The 21,744-nt window shown below is 37.7% G+C and overlaps 1 protein-coding gene across 4 annotated transcripts in view; it reads right to left on the bottom strand.

The window, feature by feature from the left end:
* LRBA (LPS responsive beige-like anchor protein) overlaps window positions 1-21,744 on the bottom strand; it is a 571,438-nt gene that overhangs the window by 450,550 nt on the left and 99,144 nt on the right. For all 4 annotated transcript variants that reach the window (XM_054029329.1, XM_054029332.1, XM_054029331.1 and 1 more), the window contains exons 18-25: window positions 19,884-19,976; window positions 18,004-18,112; window positions 17,370-17,451; window positions 15,156-15,279; window positions 14,653-14,845; window positions 3,043-4,074; window positions 1,845-2,020; window positions 322-475 (exon numbers count right to left, since the gene is read on the bottom strand). In XM_054029329.1, coding sequence (XP_053885304.1) covers window positions 322-475; window positions 1,845-2,020; window positions 3,043-4,074; window positions 14,653-14,845; window positions 15,156-15,279; window positions 17,370-17,451; window positions 18,004-18,112; window positions 19,884-19,976 — 1,963 coding nt within the window. The remainder of the gene's footprint in view (window positions 1-321; window positions 476-1,844; window positions 2,021-3,042; window positions 4,075-14,652; window positions 14,846-15,155; window positions 15,280-17,369; window positions 17,452-18,003; window positions 18,113-19,883; window positions 19,977-21,744) is intronic.

Below are 21,744 nucleotides of genomic sequence, written 5' to 3'. Positions count from 1 at the left end.
TGAAGAAAACAGGTTTGTAAAAAGTCCATTATTGCTCATTGCCAAAATAATTAGTCATACTTCAGGCTGAAGAATTTAACTGGAAGAATGCAGACAGAATAACCACATAATATTCCAGGCTACACTGGGGCCCCAAGTCCTAGATGGCTCTTCCCCCTCTTCAGGTAATGACAGCAGGAGCCTAAATTCCTCTTAAGGGAACAGCCCATATAGATCCATGCTCTCTCAAGAGGACAGATATTCCTATTAATGTACTATATGAAGAAAGGCCCGCCCACTCCCACAAGTAATCATTTTTGCAATAGAAAATGAATTTCTTACTGTAGCAGATGTAGCAGCAGAAAGCAATGGCAATATACCACCGCAAGCCATGATCATGTTGTCCATAACTTGAGAGATGAGGTGAATTGTGTTGTGTACAAAGATGACATTGTCACTGCTGTTCACAAAGTCCATCACAGTCTTTGTAGAATGGCTGTCCAAAAAAAGTAAGAGGGTGGGAAAGCATTCAGAATAGAAGTCTATTTTTTGTGTTTTTAGCAAGTTTATTAAGTTCCTTCAAATGCACATAAACTGATATCAATGCAGCCAAAAACTTCATATAAGCATCCTCACAAGGCTCAATCAACGGAACCTAAATCTTGCCCTCAAATTGCCTTTCCTTTTGCTCCTAATCCTCTCCAGAGCATACCCTAGTAACTGGGTCCAAGTGTGTTGTGAATAGTCATGTGAATAATTAATTATTCATTATAGACAAGTCTGTGATCATCTGGTACAACAAAAAGCACTGTATAAAATCAATAAAATAAAGTTTCTCTGGGGATATTAACTAGATTTGAACTCAAGGCTTTGGAAGAACAAAGTTAATATTAACCAAGTCCACCACATTACAATGTTAAAGCAAAGAAATTAATACAATACCACAAAAACCTAGTTACTGTTAAAACACAGAAAATAGATTTTCAACACAGTCCTAAATTATCCACAATATCTTGAGTAAACCTGGTGCTGTATTAAATACATACTTTAGTCATGTCTTAAAACTTCAGTTCTAAAGGCAAACAAAAGTTTCATCTAAATCTCAAGGTAAATTTTATGCACCTGTAACTTGTTTAGGTTTTTTCCTTTTTTTACATAGGTCATTTGTATCTTCTTAGCGGGCTAGCATAGCTATGTGGTAGTCAGAATCAATTTTTACCTTCACTATCTCATACTGATAAAAAATAGCACTATAAACACACTGAAATACCAGTGGCACAACTAGCCCCAATTTTTCCTTCAGTGCTACAACTGATTGATATTTTGCAGATTTTGGTTACAATATTTTGTTTTTAACACACGTAGGACAACATAATTTCTTCAGCTCCATAGAAACATACTGAAGTACAGAGCGGCACCTGTTTGCTTATGTCAAAGCACTGGCTTGTTTTAATTTTAGGGGAAGTTTCTTTAAAGAAATAATATATTTCTGGCTTCCACATTGTGAATGCTCTTAAGATGATGTATATTGATAGATGTCTATTCAGAGATTGGGACCATGGTTCCATTGAAGTAAATAGCAAAACTCCCATTGACTTTAATGGGGCCAACATTTAATCCAGAATGTATATGTAACCCTTCAACCATACACACATCTTTAAACATTCCTGAAGACTGGTAATCAATAATTCTGAGAAGACCCTGCTATAGACCCCAAAATAACTAATTCATACTTTAATAATAGATTTGAAATATATAAACAAATATAAACAAATTAACCAGTGACATTAGATTTCAATAACATCTTAGATTTCTGTTACAGTGCAATGCTAGCAAATATGATTTCCTACAAAGCACAGATTTACCTTCTCCACATCTGTATATCTGTTTCTATTGAAAAGAGTAAATCTGTGAGCAAACGTTGATGCATCTGGGACCACTTAAATTCAGGAATACGAAACATAGTCGACCTGGAATCTCTTCTCTGCCCATCAGATGCAGCAGCCAAGTCTTGTCCTGATGAATCTTCCTGCCTTGATATCTGTTTGCATAAAATATAGGCAGGTTCCAAGTAACAAAAATTCAATTTCAGCAGTGTTTACTGAAAAAGTTTCACTTTGGATTTAATAGGTCTGTAAGCTTAGACATTACATAAACTTACAAATGCACATACATTTAAAAATTAAACCAATACAATTGCAGGGCCACTACTGATGGATTATACCAAACCTACAAACTACAATACAACTGCACCACCATCTCTGCCAGTCTAGACAAAAATAAGCAGCAACTAGACCTTACCACATGGGGAGAATATGTTGCTGCTGACAGTGATCTCCCTCCTTTGAGGAAGAATGTTGTAGGATGAAGGGCATCGATTGGCAGGTGTCTCTGCAGGAGGGAAGTACTCAGCTACATCAATGTTTAACCATGATCAGTATCACTGAACTGGAAGCAGAAGTCTGAAGGAGCATTGCAGTAAGCATTGCAGTAAGGGCAAAAACATAAGCCCAATTCTGAGTTAAAATTTACTAAAAACACATCCTTATGTTGATACTTTAAAGTGATAATGAATGAGTTCTCAACTGATGTACATTAGTAGCAGTTAGCTAAAAATGGCTTCTACAACTTTCATTAGACTCTGAAGGGAATTCAGGCTAGCTCTTTTCTGACTGATGGATTGTAACTACAAGAGATCTCTGAGGATTGAGAGAGATAGAAAGGCTTAAGGGGATGGAGGAAATAAGAAGGAAGTTCAGTGGAAAAATAGAGGGAATTCAAGGTGAAACCTCAGACTCTACAATGCTACTTTTGATTCTTCAATGTAGAGACTACAGATGACACAAATCAATTAACGTTTTAGCTATTTGACTCCTGAGGTCAGCAAAGTGCTTCTTCAGGAGCCTACAAAAATCCTATGAACTTTACAGAATTTCACTAATTTCTCAAACTGTACTGTTGGAAAAGAGTTTTGGTTTTTCTTATAAATATCAAACTAATCAGTCTGACCTATTATTTTAGGTACAGTTTTAATTTGGCATAAGGGAGGTATATAAAAGTTACCTCAGGTAGGGGTCTAAGAGGCTGAGTTGCTTCCAGGCTTGTGCTGGGTTTTAGTTCCAGTCTCTGTGTGTCTGATGCAACACTGGAAACATCAAGCTTGGCAATTCTTTTCTCTGAGGCCACAGAAGCTTCTGAAGTATGTGCGTTTGCATCTTCTCCAGTTGCTTTGGTTTCACTGATATCAGTTTTTAATTCCTCTAACTTCTCACTCACTTCTGAATTGAGTTGACTTGTCTCCTCTTGGACTTCAGCAGTCACTGTTTCTGATAAGGAAGCCAATTCTTCTCTTGTCTCATTCAAGATTTCAGCACTTTTGGATTCTAAAAGTACTGACTCAGGTTCCTCAACAACAGTTTCCTCTTTCGTTGCTATTGTTATTTGGCTTTCACTTTCAGGTGAGCTATTCTCTTCACTGGGTTTTAGTACCAACTCTTCTGAAGGTAAAGGCAGATTGCTTTCCTCTTTTAAATCAACAAAGTCATCTTCCACCTCTGGTGAAAATTCTTCCAGCATTTCTGGGCTTTCAGGTGTCTCCCCTTCTAAAACCGTTTGTGCAGTTAGAGAAGCCAGATCAGTAGCTGCTGTTTCTTCCACAAGTTCTTTACTCAGAGAATCTGCAATTGCTTCAGCAATTCCAGAAGTGATTTCTGAATCCCCTGGTTTTACTGCTTCTGTCAGTGAAGGAAATTCTAAGCAAGCTGCTCTGTTTAAGTCAGGTGATCTCTGACCATTTTCTCCCTCAGATTTCTTCCCTTCATTAGATGGTGAATGACTTTGTAACTCACTTTCAGATGAGGCTTTTATCTCATTTTTCTGAGCACTGTGCTCCATGCTATCAGCCCCAACAGATGCAGAAGCAGCAGCTTCTTTCACCTCCACCTGCTGTTGCCTCCTTGCGAATTCAGCTTCTCTGCTAACTCCTGAGATAGTTCTAACAGGGGTGAAAGGAACTGTTCCACTTCCTTCACCGCCTTTCCTTTGGTAATCCCGGTACATTTGGGAAAGGCTCTCTTTATGCATTTCAAACGTTACCTAAAAACAAAGGATTATCAAGAATATTAGAACTCAAAATTAGAAGACTGATTCTTCTACAAAGTAGATTCAGAGGCAACTGAACAACAGTAGTATCCAAACTGCAAGGTTGCAATTCAACCTTAACTGTGCTGCCGCTACTACCCTACCATAATGTACAAGTTAAAAAAGCAGCTCTGTAAGGACTCTTGGATGTTTATTTAAAAAATTTCATCCCTAGTACTTGTTGTTTAACATCCTCCTTAGTTACTAATGGACTATATGATACGATTACACCATCCTTATATGATACGATTACATCATCTTATTTCTTTGCAAATACAGACCAGAAATATTTTTCTTTTCTCCAGCATTAACAATTTTACCATCTCCATCTAGTAATGGGCCGATTCCATTGCTAGGATTTCTTTTGTTCCTAATATACTTCAACTCTTTCTTATTGTCTCTCTTTCTTATGGATTTTTTACCTCACGTCTTTAGCCTCTCCATCACTTTTCAACACTTATTAATATCTAATTTCCATTACCAATTCCTATTTTAAGAGTTTAATTCTGCTGTAAAACTTCATTTCAGGTTAAAACTTGGATCCAATGCCCCCCCAGGAAAAATCCACAACTGCTAAAAAAAAATCCTAAAATGAAAGAACATCTAAAAAAATTCATGACAGTAATTTAAGATGTTCTTTCATACCTCTGACTCCAAAATGGTACACAGATATTGTGGGAGGTTGTGGTTTACGTAAATAATTTGTAATACAAAATCGGCTTCTTAAGTTTAAAGAAAGACTTTTTAGATGAAAGGGAGGGAGGGTGGGGGATAGCAAGCGATGGAGGGAGGGGGCCTGGAGTCAGCAGAGGGGCGGGGCCTTGAGAGGGGGCAGGGCCTTGCAGAAGGAGGCGGGGCAAAAGTGTTTGGGTTTGTGCGATTAGACAGTTAACAACCCTATTAATACACGTGTTCTGTACTGAAGTCAAGTGTTAATTTGTATGTGTTTGACGCACATCAGTTACAAAATCAGTAAGAATAAGCTTAAGTACTGTACATTTCTTCACTTATCTAAGATTGTTGAGAAATAGGGACACCAACTCCTGAGCTGTTTGATTTACAGAGGCACTGCACAGTAGCTGCATGTTATTCGTTACCTCATTAAGGGTGATATTTTAAAAATATTCTCTATAGTAAAAATAATGCAGTACAGTTTAGCAGTTGTGGTTTTCTTATCCAAAACAGCAAAGAGACGATGGTTTTGGAAGCCAATATAAAGTGATTTGCTAAAGTATTTTGGAAATTAAACTAATAAAATTGCTTTCCAGATTGCTATTGTGTGCTGCAAAAAGTGGGGGAGGGAAGGTCAATACAGACAATTGCCATTTTTAGATGCTGGTCATGTAATCCTATGGGAAAATAAATCCAGATATAATATGGTGACATACACAGACCCAAGACACAGAAAAATGCAAGGCGAGTCATACTATTAAAGTAAGCTAGAAAGCATACACATACAGTAACAGGGAGGGTAAAGAAGGCTTTTTAAAAATAAATGGATGCAATTTAAGCAGCCTTCTTTCTATCATAAAAATTTCAAATCAAGATAAAAATTTTTTTTAATAAATTTGCAAATTAAAATAACAAACACAAATTTAAGCAAGCTCACTACAGTGTGGGACTTTACAAAGCAGCATTTCAAATTAAGGGTTTTCTTTATATATTAAAAAAATATAAAATGCTGCTTTGCAAAGACCAACATTGTAGCAAGCCTACCTAAATATGTGTTTTTGCTACTTTAATTTGCAAATTAGCTTAATTAACATGGACTCTACATATGGCACAATCCTGTTAAATGTGAAAGGCAAGAACAACTTTTTTCTAAACAAATATTCCTTGACACTGAATTTATTAAACGCTTTTCACAAAGCAGACTGTGAGTGTTGTAAAAGATAACATTAAAAAGCCAGGGTTAGGATTAATGAAAGCAACAATTAACAAAATGTACACTCGAATAGAAGCCACCAGATTCTTTTTCAAATGTGACTAGCACAGAGCTAACTTAACTTTAAGATATAAATACTAGCTCATGTAAACTTGGAACAATATGAAAGCTAAATGCCAGCTGAAAAACTTAAATTCACCTGTCTTCAGTCATTTTTTTTATTTTTCTTAAAGCATCTGCAACTGTAAAGCTGATAATTCACAATTAATTACCAGAAATTGTTCTAAATTAGCGAGCTAAAAGGCCAGTCATTAATCTTCACAATCATTTGATGGTTAATCCATAGCCATTTGGAAACCACAACTATGCACTACTAGTTAAAGACACTTGTAAGCTAATAACTACAACATTCTCCTCTGCCATTAATTTTAACTTAATTTGACATTCAACATTCACTAATTGCCAGACAAGAAGATTAGCATGCAGCATGCAAAAAGGTTAAGATGACTAACATGTAAAAGAGGCATTTTAGCTGTGTGAGAAGATTTAGTCTAGGTTCCACACCCCCTAGCCCCCCCCCCCCCACACACACACACACACACAATATATATGTGCATTTTTGTGGAGTGGAGGGAGATGGCATGGGTAACTGGTTGGCCGGCCAGCCAGCCAGCAACAGTACTGTTGTCCATAGCAAGGTTAATTGTAAACTAGTTCCTATGCTGCTAACCTCATCAATAAACTGTTCATAATTCCAGTATATGTTACCATTTTTACTCAGAGCTTTATTGACCTGTTTTTTCTCCCTCCTAACAGCTGAGGCCTGGAAACTCTCCACTCCAAGCAAGAAACAAATCAACTTTGACTGGCGGCACCAATACCTGCCAATACCAATCCCACTTCATGAATCAGTCAGAGAAAATGGACAGAGGTACTATATACATTAATGACAGGTTTCAGAGTAGCAGCCGTGTTAGTCTGTATCCGCAAAAAGAAGAACAGGAGTACTTGTGGCACTTTAGAGACTAAAATTTATTAGAGCATAAGCTTTCCGAAGAAGTGGGCAGTAGTCCACGAAAGCTTATGCTCTAATAAATGTGTTAGTCTCTAAAGTGCCACAAGTACTCCTGTTCTTTTTTTTGTATATACATTAATACATCCACACAACCTTCCTCCAAAGAACACATTTTGCCATATCCCCACCAAGCTTCTTACAAAGGGAAAAACTATATTCTAAACTAATTTTCTCTTATGTTTACTATCAAAATGCAAATGACTTATAAGACAGAGTTATTCTGAATGGCAAATATCAGTCACTATTGACTAATAAAAGTCTTCATTTAAATAGAAGTTAAATTTGTATGTTGGCTATTCTGGTGATTTGGGAAATGTATCTACATACAATTTATGAATTCTGTTTTGGATTAGGAATTGTATGTTTAAATCCTTATGATGATCTTCACTGTTCTTTTGTCTCATTCTGCTTGTGCTACGCAGATGGAGTGGTGCTTGAGAGTCTGTCTCTGAACAGGAATGGTCATTAAAAATCATCACCACCAGAATAGATCTTACCAGAACAGAACAAAACGTCTACATCCTAGGTGAAACCAGTTTCTCCTCCAGCTTTTCTCCACACAGATAAGTTTTAAATGCGTGAAAAGGAGGAAACAGAGAGAGAAGTGACAAAGCAGGGTTTTACAAACAAAGAGGAAGAGGCTTCGTCTACACTCAGAAATTATATTGGCATTATGATGTTGGTCAGGGGTACAAAAAACCTCACTTCCAACATATAGACAAGGCTGACAAAACTTCAGCTGAAGACACAGCTATGTCAATGTAGCTAATGTCATTTGGGGAAGTGGTGGAAAAACTGCTCTCAGTTATAGTGCATCTACAGTATTGGGCTTTACCAAAATAGCTATATCAGTATAGTGTCCATAGCGTAGACATACCCTGAGAAGCTGAAGGGATATAGAGGACCTTAAAAGGGTCAGTTTTCTAGAGTGAGTGGAAACCTTTCTGACTGCTGGACCAGCCAGAGCAGAAAGGCACTGACTGCCCCATCAGAGAGAGAGAGAGAGAGAGAGATGCTACGATTCTGGAGTATCAGAGGGGTAGCTGTGTTAGTCTGTATCCACAAAAACAAGGAGGAGTTCAGTGGCACCTTAAAGACTAGCAGATTTATTTGGGCATAAGCTTCCATGGGTAAAAAATCCATTTCTTCAGATGTATGGAGTGAAAAATACAGCATAAATATACTGACACATGAAGAGAAGGGAGTTACCTTACAAGTGGAGAACCAGTGTTGACAGGAGAAAAAGCCCTAAGCTGGAGAAATACAGCCCAGCAGAGGGGCCCTCCTCCCTGCCCTTTTCAGTCTAACTTTCTACATCCAAAAATCTTTTCCTGCAACTTTGACCATGACATCCCTTTTCCCCAAATGCAGTGATTAGAATATATGCAATGAGGCACAGCGTTCCCCACCCACCATGGATGCTGCTTGTCAAAGGGCTCTCCTGAGTGGTTTGTACTCCTGCTTCCCATTCCCTTCTGCTGAGGCTGGAGGTCCCATCACACTTAGAAGTCAATAGTAAGTGGGCCCCTCCATCCACACCCAGGAATAGCAGGGGACTCACCTGAGAAAGAGGGGGAGGAAGGTGCCAGAAGCCATACTTTTTGAACATACATTACTTTCAGGGAGGCCCCATATTTTAATCCCAAAAGTAACTTGCATTCCACACAAATCTGGCAACCCCTTAATTTTTGTTGTTGAAAATTATTTACATCAGAAGAATCATGAAACTGAAGTTTTAAAAAGTGATACACTCAATTAATTAATCCCACATTTTAAATTTGCTGCATGAATTAGTCTTCCCCCCTCATGTTTGGCCTTTGTCACACATTGTGGCCCATTTGTGGGCCCTGGCAGATTGAGAGGTATGCCAGTGGTGCTAGGTAGGTAGCAGCGGTTCTCCCTCATGAATAGAAGAGCTGAAGAACCATTTATCTAACAGATATTAATAGTATTAAAATATCAGATAATCCTTATACACCTTTCTAAGGAAAGTTGAAGTATCTTATGTTTATGGAGTCTTTATACACTCATTCCCCTACTCCAATATTCAGCCTAAACAGTCTGTTTTTTTTAACTGCATACCATTGTTCCTACTTGGCCTCCCATATACCCTTAGCATTACCCTAAAAAAATCCTCATCCTCCATTTTACACAATTACATTGTTTGTAAACAGTTATGAATCACTGAGTCCTTGCTGAGGCGTTAAGAGGCATTTTAGATCAAGTTATTGTACAAGCTAACTATTCCTCAGCACATCTCTGTCAGGTAGCTAAATATTATTCTCATTTTAGAGATGGGAAAACATTAAGCAACTCGTATTTTAAGCAACTAGCCGAAGACCTCATAGTAACTCAGGGGCAGTACTGGAATTGAAATTTAGGAGGTCCTGGCATCCAACCCCCTGCTCATTCCACTAGATGATGCTTCCTCCCCTACATATTGAGCTTTTTTAATCTTCCTACATAAATCTATTACTCCAATACCTAATCATTTCTGCTGATCTGTGTCTCCAGTTTTTCTGTACCTGCCACTGCCATGCCAGCTACATAATTCAGCTTAATTCTATGTACATCAAATTCACTATGTGGTACAATCAGTTTTTTCTCTTCTTGAAGGGGATTATCCCTTTTTTAGGGCACAAAAAGAGGAAATATCCAAATTATTTATTCAGCTTCTTATCTATACCAATTAAAATTATTTGGGTGGAGAATAATCACTTAGATATTAAAAAAACAACAGTATTTTAAAACATGTTTATTTTGTTTAGGATTATCAAATCCCCTTTTATTCAGATTAGTAAACAGTATTCTGAAACATTTCCACATACAGATTAAAACTGATACAACTTCAGTCTGCAAATGGAAGTATTTTTGAACACTTATTGATTCATAACATTAATACAAACTTCATTAATTTTATTAAACATTCCAAGATGTTTCCTTATCCAAATGATTTACCTTTAATTTAGTTACTTGGTAACATGACAACTTTTTTTAATTAAAAGATATTTCAAAGGACCTGAAATACTTAAATGTTCACACTTTTCAATGTTTTAAAACATTCAAGTACATGGTGTATTATATTGTATAAATCATTATTTTCTTTAAATCTTGGGGAAATTGAAAGGTCAAGAAGGCAACTTGTCCACTATTATTTACTTGTTTCCTATTATTAACCATGAAGCCATTGGTCCTTTTTGCAAAGTAACAGATCTAGACAGATTTAAGTTTAGGATATAGTTAACATATCTATTATGCTAGAAAAAATAAAGAAGGTGGGTGGTTTCATACATTCAATGTACTTTGAGAAGAAACAAAATTGGGTTTTGATCTAAATTTTTCCTGAATATTTTCATCAAACTGTAAGACTCAGTTTAAACCATAATTTTTGGTAAATCATGTTCAGCTTTGAAGAAATAGCACAAAGATATAATATGAAAATCAAGGCAGTGCATGAGCAAGACACAAAAATTTAGCCTTAAAAAGGTTACCCACACCTTTTAAATTCTGGAAGCAAAGAAACCAATGTAGTGCAATTATGCTAGAAAAACCATTGCTGCTTATAAGGCATAGTGCAGCTGTTGGAAGAGAGGGTTACAGTGACAAACAGCTTCCCTGCTACAAAGGTGGCAGGAAATCTATCAAACTGGACAATAAAATTGCAATTGAGTTTCTTTGGCTTTTTATAGCAGCTGCATGTATCTTGATGTGTAGCTCTGCAAAATCTATCCAATTCTGCAACACTAGTCCGTTATACACTAGTTCTTTATCAAAGAATGGTATTATAAATTGGGGGTTAAAGGGCTGTAAAAAGGAAAAATAAGCATTAATTCCCTACAATTAAAGATTAAATGAAGAAAAAAATGGTTATTTCCTCAACAATATTAAGAAAAAAAATATTTGGGTCTCTATGATTGCTGGTTCCATAGTACTTTGAAAGCATGCTAGAAATCAAACAAATCATTGACGCACTTAGCATCTAGCAATATACCAACTGAATTATTTCTACACAGTATTATAAAGTCATACAAAATAAAGAGTCTAGGTAATTTACAACTTTTTTAAAATAAGTGTATACTAGAGTATCCAAAATGTAAGTTAATTAGGAAAAACAATTTTAAGAATTCATAACCAATTGAATATTAATATCAATGTTTAAGGCACACACACCCCACACATGTCATCATCTCTATCCTTATATCACTAGTTGCAGTGTAAAATGTAACCATTACCTTTACCAAAAGGTAATTTAATCTGAAATAATTAATAAATGATTAATCAGAATAAGGTTTTAACAGTCCTACTTATTTAAAAAAAAATCTTAATTCTTGCAGCAGGAGACTATGAAGACAACTTTTTAGGACCAGTATTCAACAGACTGAACTATTCCAGATCTGGTTTAACTGTTTCAAACCCAGAACACATTCTGCAACCCACCCCACTCATTCACCCGCTCATCTCTCTTCACCCCCACCACTGACCTCCCCTGCAATGCAAAAAAACCCAGGGGAACAAACGTTGGACACTTAACACAACAGATTTGGGCTTTGGAAAAGTGAAGCTAGAAGTCTATTCCACAGCTGAGGACCCCTCAATAGGAATTTCCTGGCTGCTAGCCTGCTTCATGTTGGAACTGGGCAACAGGAGGGTGGGGTGGAGGCTCAAGCACCTCAGATCCCATTTGGTATGGTATCGCATGGTCCTATTCAACATATTCACAAATCATCTGGAAAAAGAGGTAAATAGGGAGGTGGCAAAATTTGTAGTTGATACAAAACTACTCAAGATAGTTAAGTCCCAAGCAGACTGAGAAGACTACAAAAGGATCTCACAAAACTGGGTGACTGGGCAACAAAATGGCAGACGAAATTCAACATTAATAAATGCGAAGTAATGTACATTGGAAAACATTATCCCAACTATACATATAAAATGATGGGGTCTGAATTAGCTGTTACCACTCAAGAAAGAGATCTTGGAGTCATTGTGGATAGTTCTCTGAAAACATCCACTCAATGTGCAGCAGCAGTCAAAAAAGCAAACAGAATGTTGGCATCATTAAGATAGGGTTAGATAGTAAGATAGAAAATATCATATTGCCTCTATATAAATCCATGGTACTTTCACATCTTTAATACTGCCTGCACATGTGGTTGCCCCATCTCAAAAAAGATACATTAGAATTGGAAAAGGTTCAGAAAAAGGCAACAAAAATGATTAGGGGTATGGAATGGCTACCAAATGAGGAGAGATTAATAAGACTGGGACTTTTCAGCTTGGAAAAGAGACTACTAAGGTGGATATGATAGAAGTCTATAAAATCATGACTGGTGTGGAGAAAGTAAATAAGGAAATGTTATTTATTCCTTCTCACAACACAAGAACTAAGGGTCACCAAATGAAATTAATAGGCAGCAGGTTGAAAAACAAACAGAAGGAAGTATTTTTTCACACAACGCACAGTCAACCTATGGAACTCCTTGCCAGAGGATGTTGTGAAGGCCAAGATTATAATAGGGTTCAAAAAAGAACTAGATAAGTTCATGGAGGATGGGTCCATCAATGGTATTAGACAGGCTGGGCAGGAATGGTGTCCCTAACCTCTGTTTGCCAGAAACTGAATGTGTGACGGGATGGATCACTTGATGATTACCTTTTCTATTCATTCTCTCAGGGGCACTTGGCATTGGCCACTGTCAGAAGACAGGATACTGGACTAGATGAACCTTTGGTCTGACCCAGTAGGCCATTCTTATGTTCTTAACTAAGGCCCTTTCAGATAACTAGAACCAAATCCATTTTAAGAATGTAACAGTATTTGCATCATCAAGTTCTTGTTTTCAGAAATTTTATAACTCATCCAGAATTTCTTTTTGAATATTTAGCCCCTATAAGGTCTCCTACAAACATTTGAGTTTTCTCTACATATTCTGGAACAGCTGGGTTAGTCATTTTGAGTTATAGGTATGAAATAATATATATTAGTGACCACAAATCCATTTCAGTGTTTGGATTTTAACACTGTATTTTATGTTTAACTTTACCAACCATTAGTTCTCATTGCATACTGCTTCTTTCTCCACACACATCTCACAAACAAAAACTTCAAAACAACCATGAGTTAATTTTTACAGGTATTGTTTAGAAACTAGGGGCATACTCCTCAGGTATGCCAAAGCTGCATGGGCAAACTTCAGGCAAAGGGGTGGCTTTATGCCACATTTCTGCTTACCCCGATCCTGGGGGCAGCCAATGGCTGGTTCAATTCCCAGAAATTTAGAGCAGCCTCAGAGCTGCTTAAAATTATGGTAACTTGTAACAAAACTTCAGTGGCCTTTACCCTGGTCACAGATTGCAGCCCACTCCACCTACACACCGCTATGCTGATGGGAATGTTTCAGGTTTGATATTGAGCTGGCATAGCAAAGGATTAATGCATCACTATGTCACTGGAGCCACATTTTGGCATGGATTAATATCTGGCCCCAGATCCTTTGCACCTATAATGTCATGAAATGTTCATTGACTAAACATTGGTAAGCATTTTTAGTATATGGACTTTTATTCTTCTCTCTCGCACATAACCACACATAATAGATTGAGCTGTTTATTGGATCAATAATCAGTGATCTACAAGATAAACCAATAGTGCTGTTGTGGTCTAAATAGATTGACACTTTCTGAGAGGAAGTTAATCCATGTAAGGACAGTAACGTGGGATTAAGATGTGCAGTTTTGTATGCCCTCTATACGTGGGTAAGACACACACTTTTAAAAGTATGTAATTTATAATTTACCTGTCTGAAAATCCAGAACACAAGTTCCACAGCTTTTTATGTTAGACTTTTTTCTTTTCTTGGTGCAGGGAAAGAGAAATGAAGTGGTGGCTTTTTCTAGTTCTATAGCTCAATTTGAAAAGAAGAGTTACTAATAAAATGCGTTTTGCAGTGTTGCTCAGGTTGTAACAAGCCAACAAAAGCCATGAAAGAAGGAAGGCTGGCATCTGTATTCGGAAAATTGGGATTCTCCTTCAGCCTCCTTACCTTCCTGTCTCCCTTCATGGCTTTACAGATGGAATGTTAGCCTCTACTCGGATTTCCTTAATTTCATGGATTTGTTTCACTGCCTTTTGATGTTACTAAAAGGTATTTTTTGTCTATGAATAGATAAGGTGCGCCACCTTGTGTTAAAAAACTTCATTCTGTTATTAATGCACAGAAATCCAGCACTAAAACACCACTGAAACGCTGATTAACTGGCCCTAGGAAATGTTTAAATGCCATTTTCACTACAAGTGAACACCATCATGCCATAAGCAACAGAAAGAATTTTGTGATTAAAGTATTCTGACAATAAAAATCATTCAATTTTCAAATGTGACAAGCCATATACTGAACTTGAAGTATATGCTATTATAGACTATTCAAGCCACCAAATTTCTACTTATTAAAATAGCTTATTTCTACTAGAAGACTTTTTTATTTGACCCAGTACTTAAAGGCTCCAAATTTCATTAGAGAGTACAAAAAAAAATTATTGCAATTTCCAGAATATTTTTCCAAGAAACACTCACCTTTGAATGTGTGATTGACAGTGTATCCACCCAAACTCGCCAGCCACCCCACTCATATTTGACTGCATGATAAAGCAAGATTCTAAAAATGGCATACACCATTTCAGTTATCTTCTGCTCTTCAGAGTTCTTGGGGTTGAAATAGCAAAGAGAAAGCATCCACTCCTGCCACACTGAGCACTGCAACAAGCTCCTGCAAAACACATACCCCTTCTGCTAAATCACATCTCAAAATGGACAAGCATATTAAAACATACAAAGATCATTAAACTTTGAGACCACATATAGCCGGTGATGAATTTAGAATATGTGAAAACACTACTGCATGCAAGCTTCTCTAGCATTACATGTATAAGCTTAATAGAATACAACATTTGTTAAATAACGTGGCCTAGACATGGTAGCCTAATGAAACTATTTTAGCTTAGTCCAAACAGAGGACAGATTTGTAAGACATTGTTAGTTACATACGGTCTTTGTATGCACATGATGAGCCCTCTTACCTCCTATTTTCTCTGCTGTTATTAAAAAGTTTAATCATGTCTGAGAGAAAAGCTCGACGAACCTCCAGAGCTTCCGGGCACTGGGGAGAGTTACGTAGTAGGGTCGCAATTACTTTCAATACCTCTGTAAAACAGTTCACAAGTACATTTTAAAAACTAGAAATAAAGCACATCAAGTATTGGAGCTTATTAAACTACATTCACTAACAGGAAACATTTTGGTAACAGTCACTTTATGAAAAACTAACTTGTAAAAATATATTTGTTTATACAAAGGAAGAAAAGCATCTCCGCCAGGGTCAAAGATGCATCTAAGTAAAGAAGAAATATATTGCTTCCTTCTTCCAAAGACTTCCATGACTATTCCTCTTCAGTGGGATTTTCAGACAGGGGCACTCCCAGAAATTTTTCACATGGTACACACAAATTTAATTTAGCCACCCATATTTGGCCCAGCTTACCCTCCATCATGATTGCAGGGGTGCACAGGCCAAATTTCAGAGAGTAGCATTGCAAGCTGGCATGTGGGGTTGTGTGCCACTCAGTTTGGGGGCCCTGGAGCAAACTGCCCCTTTTGCCCCTGCCAATGATATGCACTGTGCACACGGCTGCCGGCACCACTATTTACAAATGCATTCAGTGTTGGTCTAGTTCACAGTGGGAGTGGAGTTAGGCCATTATCTAAAATGTTGGAATTAATGATGATTAGGGTTTAATAATCTAATGCCTACTAATGACTGGTTTAAAAGGAAATATTGGTATTTACTGACGATCTTTAAGAAATATGTTCTCTGGAAGACTAGGAAAATACCAGCTGATGAATCATGTTATAAAATAAACATGAAAGCCAGGTGTACTCTAAGTTTCTCTCTTTGAATATCAATTATACTGAATCAATAGAATGTTAAGGGTTTATTTTCAATCTTAAAAATAGTTTCAGTTGTAAAAACAATGAAAGTTTGAAAAAAAACGGTCTCTGGTGAATTTTTCACCCCCTATATACACACATTGGTTTGTACAGTACTTTTTGGGGGAGGGCAGAACACAGACACACATTCTGATTTTTGGGAAGTGGGGTTGGTAAGAAAACCACTGTTTTTATTACTTTAAGAAAAAACTGAATGAACTTTGAAAACAGACAAAATAGGTCAGAATTTATTTCTAGTCACTTTCACAGTTTCAATTCAGCTTCTAAATTAAAGTTTCAAAAACATTTTCCCTATTTAATAAAATATAAGCACTGACCTCATGAGTGCGTTCAGGAAAAAGTTACCATTCCTTACATGCCTGAGACTCCTAGGTAACAGTTCTAGGAAGTCTGTGTTAATCTAACAGGGACTCTGTCAACTTGAATGAACTGAGTATATGGGATTTAGAAACAGACAACTCAACCCATCTCTATCCCACCAAGATGACACCATTAATTCTCACTCCCTACATTGTAAGCTTCCTGGAAGATGTAGTCAATGTCCCCTAAACACAGGTCATTTTCCTCCAACTTTATTTTCCTTCCCCAGACTCTGAAGATAAAGATATCACCATCTTTATACTATATATTAAATCACAATGCAACTTTAAAAGTGAAAATTTAAACTTATCCATGAATAATGGAATACCATAACTTCATTATATATCACAAACACATATCTCAAGAACAGAAATTTGTCCTTCATGAAAGTTCTTAAGAAATCTAAAGTCTCAAATCAGGATTTTCTTCCTACACAGAAAGTTACCCTAAACAATATAGTAAGCAGATACATTTCTTGCACTCCAAATCTGGAGTTTCTGCACTGAACGTAATTTAAGATGAATGTTATTTCCATACGTCATGTAATTTAGTCTGACATCACTAAATAACACACAATCAGAATTGCACTGAAACCTGAAAATGTATTAAATTAAAATACTCTGGGCATAAAAATCTTGAAAAAACATCTCATACCATCACCACCACATAAAAAAAAGGGTCAGTACTAAATTACGTATACATTTAGACACAAAACATCTTTCAAAAAGCAGGGGACAGGCATGTTTCCCAATTAACTCCAACTAAACATGCATTATCTCCCCTCTTGCATGAATGATTCTGTAAAACTAACAGACCACAATTCAGACTGCTGAACATAATTAATAAGCTGTTTTTTTGTTTTTTTTTTTAATTACAAACATTTTTAGCTTAACAGTGATGTAATTTAAAAGATATATAATGCTTACGAGGATTTTGTATCTTCACTGTTGAATCTGGGTCAGGATGCTGTTTATGTATTACTTGAGTGCAAATTTGTTCAATAAGAATCTGGGGGAAGGAGGAAGAAACAGTGTAAGAACAGCTATTTAATCTTCACTAAAAAGCTTGCTGGAGTATGGTTGATCCCCTTGCTTATCATAAGGTTTTCTACAGTACCCATCATATCATCTTAGTGCTAAAATTGTACTGAAGTTTCCTTGTCATAGGTTTTAGTAATTGAATCAATCTTATTTTTAACACCAATTTTCGCATTTTCTGAGACACATAATTGGTATTTTAATTATAGTGGAAGAGTTCCCCTAAATTTAATCAAAGTTACAACAACCTTAAGCCATGATATCAAGTGGAATGAAGCTCTCAGATTAAAAGTATGTACTTCAATTATTTAATTTAACAGTTATTTTAAAATGATTCACAATAAGCTACTTCTATAAGTAAATTAAGCAGAACTTCCAAAGTAGTAAGCTTCAGAAAACTTTACTGCATCCATAGCTAAGTTTCTAGCGTCATCTGGAAAATATCAGCACAAATATGCAAGCAATTTTATAATATCTTCTAAGTAATTAGGAAGATTGGATTCTAACTACAGTCTATTACTACCTCAAACAGGACATTGTACGTGGTCATGGTGATTAAGCCTGTATGAAGCATCAGCCTTTCAGCCAGCAAAGAGAATAATCCATGTCCAAGCATGACTTCAGCTTTTCTCCTAAAATAACACAGAAAGGCAGATAAAGTAAATTATCTACTCTAACTTGTTAGGTATGTGTACACCAGAGCAGTGCTAAATTGGTGAAAGTGTTTCAGCATTTTATTTTGTAGCCTCTCGGTTCTGGGGAAGTTGGGACACAGGAACCCTCATCTGCCAAAGGTAACAATCAAGCCGCCCATTGGGGCCTGCTGAAAGCATGACTACTGGATGGTTCAGTCTCTGAGCCTCTGGGTATTTCTACACTGCAATCAGAACTGTGGCTGCAGCACATGCAGACCTATCCAAGCTAGCTAGCGCAAACAATCGCACTGAAGCCACAGCAGCACACGTCAGCCACTCAAATACATGCCCAGAGTCCTGGGTATCCAGCCTGTGCTGCTGTGCTCTCACTATTACTGACATTTAAACTAGCAAGACCAAAGCTAGGGCAGGTATGTCTACACATGCTGCAGTCACACCTCTGACTGCAATGTTGACACAGCCTGTGACAGGGGCCACTTACACATTGTGTGCCAACATCCTACCGCCAGCCCAAAAAGCTGGACCCAGACCTTGCGGGACCCTTGAAAATGATATAGGGAAGAGCATAACCCTCTCGATTCAGCTCACAAAGATTATTTGACCATGAGCATTAGCTGGTAATTATGTTAACTACAGTTGCAGCAAAGTCCACTCTTTAAATAAATTGGTGGAAACTAGTGTTGCACTTTCTGCTGCAATTAGACAACTATAGAACTTCCAAGATCAACACTAAATGCTGAGGGCCAGTGTTTCAAGACAAAAATTGAAAGACCTATGTAAAGTTCATTCTCCTTGCCACTTCTCAAGGTGGATGTCCTAATTACAGACAGATGTCTGTAGGTTAACAGAGACCAGGTGGCTACATATCTGTGTTCTGGGTGGCTGAGGCATAAGAAAAGGGGAGCAGCAAAAATAAATTAGGATGGATTAATTTTAAAGATAAAACTAGAGTTACCAACCCAGTTTAGGTGGCTTAAGAATCTCTTACTTTATTCATCTTCACTATAAAGTTGGCAAGAACATCAAAGTGAATATTTACAGAAATGTTTCTGCTGTATGCCCAACAAAAAATCCTAAATACCGATGTGTTTTGGATCTGAGCTCTGGCAACATCAACTCATTAACTTAAAGTTTTAAATCACATAACCGGTCAGAGGTACTTTGTTATGCATATAGCAAAAGTGCTGGGTTGCAAATACTCACATTAATGTTTTTGCCAATTTTAAAATAAAGATAAAATAAGACACTTAAGATACCTTAAATTGAGTCCAGAGTTGGTAATATTTGTTGCTAATCTCGCTATTCTAATTGTTACTATATATTTAGTTGGAACTATGCAAGCAGGTTGTGTTAAAAATATAAACCTATAAACTAGGGTGACCAGATGTCCTGATTTTATAGGGACAGCCCCGATTTTTAGGTCTTTTTCTTATATAGGCTCCTATTACCCCCCCACTCCCTGTCCCGATTTTTCACACTTGCTGTCTAGTCATCCTACTATAAACGGACATGGCACAAATCACTAGGCAAGCTTGATGGGAGAGCCTTTTATGATGCTATGACACAATTGTGAGTAATTCCACTAGATAGGGAACGGATTATAAAAAACAAATTGAATGACACTGAAGAAAACAGTACCTACTATGGGCTGAAGTGTGTATTCTGGATGCATGCCAACAGAACACTTTAAATATGTATAACATATACAGAAACAGTACCTTTTCTTCAGATTTAAACCAGTACTTACTTAGGTGCTAGATGTTTTAAGAAGTAGCCCATCACTTTTAGAGCTTGTACCCTGATCCCTTCACTTTTTGATGCTAGAAGTTTGTAGACAACCCTGAATGAAAACAAACAAAACACCAAGATTGCCTGAAATAGCAACTAAGAGAGAGTTTCCACACTGACAAATTAACTGAAGCACACTGCAAACAAGTTTGTACCTTGGTTCAAATTAAAGTGACAGATATTGATAAGCTTTACAAATATGGTATGACATTTTCCTAAATTATGTAGTACTTTGTACTAAAATTTTAAAGCTATATTTGGGAATTTTGAAATCCAAATTCTGTCCGAGTCCCTAAAAGTGTCAATTGATATGAAAACAGTATCTGTGAAAAGGTCATTGTAATTTCAGTACTCAAATCTGTCTTTAGCTGATATCTCACTCAGGCTACAGTACAGAAAAGCAAACAAATTATGTTTGTTGTACCGTCAAGACAGCTAGCTACAGAATAGCTGCAAAAAGCTTAAGTTTCATAATTGGGTGGACATTTGCTAACAGTATTAGTATTTGACATTTGTATCCCTTGCTAGTCCTTTATGACAGCTTTCAGAAGGATGGCAAAAAAACTATGTCAGCTGGCATTCTTTTCATTACACTTATACCGGTTTCCTTAGATTATTTAATAAAAAAAAACACAGTTAATGAAAGAACACATTAGAATCTTAGCAAAGCTGTCTTACATACAAAATTGCATATGCACATATACTCCCCCTTCTTTCTGGAAGACAGAAGGTATTATTCCTCTGTCATTGATCTTTCTTCAGATCATACTGGTACTTAACATAAGGAAATCCCTATTAGCTCTGGAACATGCATTGTACCTTACGTTGGGTGACCATATTTTCCTATGCTGAATATGGGACACCTGGTAAAATTACTCTTATTCAAGTGAGTTCTACAGCAATCAATCAGAACTATGTAGTACAAACATTCAAATTAACATCAAGTTGACTGAGCCCCTGTTAAGAAGAAACACTGTAGCTGGATTATTTTTATTTACCTTCTTATCTTTAAGGCTTTAGGGTTCACACAGGGAGAAGTGTGTGTGTCACTTCTGGCTGTGTGTGTGTGGGGGGGGGAGAGGTGACACACCTCCCCCCCCCCATACACACACACACACCCCTACCCCTCTCACACAGGGGGGTGGATCAACTGACCCGACCCTCCCTGTCCAGTGCTCTCTGCCATCCATGCCTGGCTGGGCCCCTGGGACGGACCCGCCTCTTCTGATACCTGGTGCCACAACTTCCCATGGCAATATGTGGGAGGGGAGGGGGCACGCACCCCCTCCCCAGATTTCTGCCAGGGTTCACACCAGAATGTGGCAAGCAGCAGCCTTTTGGTGCTGTGCGGGAGGGAAGGGATGGGAGCTGCTTCCAGATGCTGGGGGGAGGGGGAGCTATAGGATGACCTAGCCCATGTCTTTGCTTCATCTTCCCCACCCCATCCCGGCTGGAAGCAGCTTGTCCCTTCCTGCCCGCACACTGTCGAAAGGCAGCAAATACCCCCAGGCTGCTGCTGGCCACTGACATAACCCAGCTGCCCCCTGTGCCATGGCTACAGAACGGGCAGGAAGGGGTTAAGCCCTAAGAATAATTATGCATCAGGGCCCAGGGAACCTGACTGCAGGAACTTCAGCAAACCTGGCCAGAGAGATGACTCAGCAGGGGAGGGTTCCTAGGGGACAAAGCAGCCCTGCGCCCCCTGGGGTCAGGACACAGGGGCGGGGGGGCAGGTGAAGAGGGTGCTAAGCCCCTGCCCTTGGGGCTGCTGTGGAGCCTGCAGGTTTGGGGTGTGAACAGGCTGGAAATTGCTTTCCCTC

The sequence above is a fragment of the Malaclemys terrapin genome, chromosome 5 (genome assembly GCF_027887155.1).
Source record: "Malaclemys terrapin pileata isolate rMalTer1 chromosome 5, rMalTer1.hap1, whole genome shotgun sequence".
Lineage (NCBI taxonomy): Eukaryota > Metazoa > Chordata > Testudines > Emydidae > Malaclemys > Malaclemys terrapin.
The sequence above is the reverse complement of the archived record's forward strand: the minus strand, read 5'-3'. Positions and strand labels throughout refer to the sequence as shown.